The following is a 3,883-nucleotide window of genomic DNA, read 5'->3' as shown; positions in this document are numbered from 1 at the left end:
CCACTGGTTTGCTTTTATATACTGTACATATATGAATAGCTCCTTGGCATTTGATATTCACAGCCAGTTTCCTTTAACAGTGAGCATAAAAAGGAGGCAAAATGTCTTCAGTGACCTTGCTCTAGGAGGAGAGAAAAAGCAGCATGTCCCACTCCCACGGCTCAGCTGCCTGTCCAGGTGCCACCTTCACCAAGGGTGTTTCCTTCTTCTGGCACCCTCCTCCTCCTTGTTGGCTGCCCACCACATGCTGGCCAGGACCAGTCCTAACCCATGCCGTGCTTGCCTCATCTCCGCTCCTCAATGGGATCAGTGCAAGTCTCCACCAGCTGCTCTGCATCTCTGCTCCGCTGGACAGACGGATGAACCAGGTTCAAACAGAAGGAAACAAAACAAAAGGAAGAAGAAGAAAAACAAAGGGTAATGAAAAGGTCCGTGGCCCACAGCTGCCAAAGGAAATCTCTCGCCGTGTTTCTCTGACCACACTTGTCCCAGCCACTACAGCTGCTGTGGGATCCCCTGTTCCTTGTAGCCTGTGAGAAGGGAGGGGAAGGGAACATGATTAGTGTTAATTCCTAACGAGGACCCTCGGTGAGGCTCAAGCAAGCCACGAGCCTGGTTTACCAGGAGTAGCAAAAACCATGGGGGAAAATAGGGGGCTGCCACATCTCCTCTCACAGCCAGACTGTCCTGGGCAGCCTCAGCCCAGCGAGTCACCCTGTCCTGCTCTAGCCAATGCCTGTCCCATGCAATCACGGGGTGCAGCCACCTTCCTGGGCACAGTCATGAGGATGCTGCCAGCCAGCCAGAGCTGCTGCTGCAGCACCTGCCTGCCACCAGCCCCAGCACAGGCAGAGGCACGTCTGCTTGAAAAGATTACAAAGGAACAGCAGCTACCAGTGGTCACCAGTTTCAGTATATCCTACACAATAACCCTGAACTTTTACAGAGTGTGTTTTTCTGCAATGTAAGGGAAACATAAGCCCTTGTGACCTGCTCCAGAGACATGGTTGTTCTCAAGCACTGACCTGGCAGCTTGTTGGTCGTACATCCAACACACATCTCTACTTGTGATCTATGTTTGAACCTCGTCCTTCCAATGGACTGCCAGGTAGGAGGAGGCCAGTTTCCCCTATCCATCTTTTTATTCCCATGCTAGCTTTTGCTAGCAGAGCTCTCCAGCAGCAACCAATTTGCACTACAGTTTGCAGAGGTGAACAAACATCTCTTGCAGGAGAAGAGGGATTGCCTTTAATCACAGGCTGGCATGTCAGAGTCCAAACACAGACCTCGGGATGCCTCTGTGAACACTTCCCCTAATGATAATCTCACTGCCTAGTTATGCACTTGCTTCACTCCAGTCCAGCAGAATTACAGGTGCTTTTTCTAGGGCACAGCAGCCTCTCAGATCTGGAGAGAATGAGCTTTTCAGCAGCAAAACCAACTGCACTGGGGAACTGCCTGGATCCCTCCTCCATACCCTTTCCTCTTGCCATGGCCACAAGGCTTAATGCACCTCCCAGCTGAGGCCACAGAGCCCTTGGGGACCCTGCTGTGTTGCAGCCACATGGATGCTGCAAGGGCTAAAGCAGCCTGTTCTGCTGTTTGTCACAGTCCCTCAGGAGCTTGGGGCCCCACTTTATTTACTATCCTGCACACAACAGTCGAGGGGAGGCTGCAAATCCCAGAGGGGACAGTTCCTTCCATGCAGGGGGCTAGGGCAGGGAAGGTCAACAGGAGAGCACCTGCAGCTCTCATGCTGACACAGGATAGTGAGAAAAATACTGGATTTTTTTAACACTTTCCTTGGTGGTTGCAATGGCTGCACCAGAAGCTTTACCTGCTTTCCTTTTAAGAAAAGCTGGGATTGTTATTATGATAGTATCAGTGCAAAAGATCTCGGTTTTAAAGAAACAAACAAACTGTTCCTACCTACACTGCCTGCCATAGAGATGTTTCAACTAAAAAACTTTTTTTAAATGTGAAGGGGTTTTTTTTAGCTTAAATAACGTAAGTAGCTGGTCATTTTTATATTTTGAATATTTGAAGTCTGAAATTTCATATCTCAGAAGAATGCTTAATGCTTCAAACACTTTTCAATGGTGCTTTTTAATATTTCTTTCCAACCCTCATGTCAGTCTTTTGCAAGTCCCTTAAAAAAGCTGAAGGCAAAATAGCAGCAGGTGCCACAAACCCTATTTTTAAAGGACTTTTTGCTGAACTAAGAATTGACTCCAGCAAATTATCTTTCCTGTACTTTGGAAAAATCCACACATTCATCCAGCCTTGGCAGTCTGGACCTCCTGATGTTAAATGAGCACAAAGGACAGATTAATGACACTTAACCACATTGCTGCCCATTGTGCACAGCTGAACAAAAAGACTCTCATCTTTTTCAAATGCCTTTTTCTAGGGGTCAAAATGATGATTTCTCATGCATTTATGTTCTAAGTGTGAGTTAGCTCTGAAGGCAAGATGACCCGGCTGGAAGCCTATAATATGGGCTCATCTGCAACATCAGTTTAGTTTGTTTAGGTTAAAAGAAAATCCAACCAACCATATGGATCAGAAAGTTGGAGTGTGCCACAAACCTTTAGTTAAAGTAAGCAAGCTAAGTTATGCTTATAGTACCTTGCTTGCACAGCCATGCCTTTTATTGAGATATAAGAAAATTTAAAAATCCTTTCAGTCCTGCTAACAGGTTTGAAGCTGGCTAGAAGGCAGTTACAGTGCCTGGGCCTGTGTCTCTCTTTACATGACCAAGGTAAGCCAAAAAATTACTGTCCTATGCTAAGTTTACTTGTTATAATACTTCAGGCTTAACTTATTAAATAGTTTCTACATGAAAATAGTTATTGCATTTCTTGCATAGGAATAGCTATTCTGTATGAAGCAACTTTATGTTAGTACACCTACAATACAGTTGAGGTACAGCTCTATACAGCAGACAGCTCTGGGATCATGATTAAGTTGGTGTGCACACAAAGTCACCAATTTAATCAAGTTTACTTGAAATTGCACTTCTTCTGTAGACCATTGCATGTAAGATCGAGGCAAAAAGAACACAGTCTGTGCACAGGCTGTGCTACTGGGACTGGGTTCACGCAGAGGATGCTCTCAAGGCTGAAAGAGGTTCCTGCTCTGCTCCAAGGGTGCCCTTGGGGCAGCCCGAGGGACATTTCAACGCTGTGCAAGGATTTTCATCATCCCTGGGGCTGTGTGGCCACAGGACAGACACAGAGACAGGTGGACACACGCACATACAGGCACACAGCTGGGCTTGGGCTGGGAGCAGGCAGCACTGGCCAAAGCGAATTCCAGCTGGTTTGCCCTGTCTGATGCTTTGCTCCTCTCTATGGGGAGCTTCCACGGGGTGTGAGGAGGAAGAGCAAGAACAGAAACAAACTTACCTTGTGAGACTTTGATGGTGAACAAAAGGAGGCAAAGGAACATGAAAGAAAGAGAGAGGGAGAAATGTAACTGTAGACGCTCTATCTGAAACACATGGAGACCCAGAGAAGACATGAACAAGTTGGGGCTGCAGAGTAAACGAAAACAGCTGCTCTACCACCAGATATTCACACCAGGGCTAAACATTATTCAAAATCCTTGTACCTGAAGCAGATCATTTCATTTGGAACTCTTGCTTAAAAGCAATGGGGGAACTCTCATCTACTTTCCAGCTCACTGGCCCAAGCTGGCCAGGCTGGATGGACTAACATCTCTGAGCAATGCTCCCACAAACACTTTCCTCTGTGACATTGGTATTTCATGGCTTTGACTGAAGGAGAACCACTGAAGAAAGGTGACAAACAAGACATTATGGTCTACCACAGGGTACGTGGCATGCTGTTCATGACTGTTCATCACCACGTGTTTTCACATG

General features: G+C 46.6%; 1 protein-coding gene across 1 annotated transcript in view; it reads right to left on the bottom strand.

Annotated features, from left to right (window-relative positions):
- Nucleotides 1–495: 495 nt before the first annotated feature.
- LOC103800298 (chromosome unknown open reading frame, human C1orf95) overlaps nucleotides 496–3,883 on the bottom strand; it is a gene marked incomplete at its 5' end in the record, with an annotated part of 8,704 nt that continues 5,316 nt past the window's right edge. Inside the window, 2 exons of the mRNA XM_009072673.1 lie at nucleotides 496–530; nucleotides 3,408–3,416. Of these exons, the coding sequence (XP_009070921.1) occupies nucleotides 496–530; nucleotides 3,408–3,416 (44 nt within the window). The remainder of the gene's footprint in view (nucleotides 531–3,407; nucleotides 3,417–3,883) is intronic.

The sequence above is a fragment of the Acanthisitta chloris genome, unplaced genomic scaffold (assembly GCF_000695815.1).
Source record: "Acanthisitta chloris isolate BGI_N310 unplaced genomic scaffold, ASM69581v1 scaffold17630, whole genome shotgun sequence".
NCBI classification, from domain to species: Eukaryota; Metazoa; Chordata; class Aves; order Passeriformes; family Acanthisittidae; genus Acanthisitta; species Acanthisitta chloris.
This window is presented reverse-complemented; position numbering and strand designations above follow the sequence as displayed.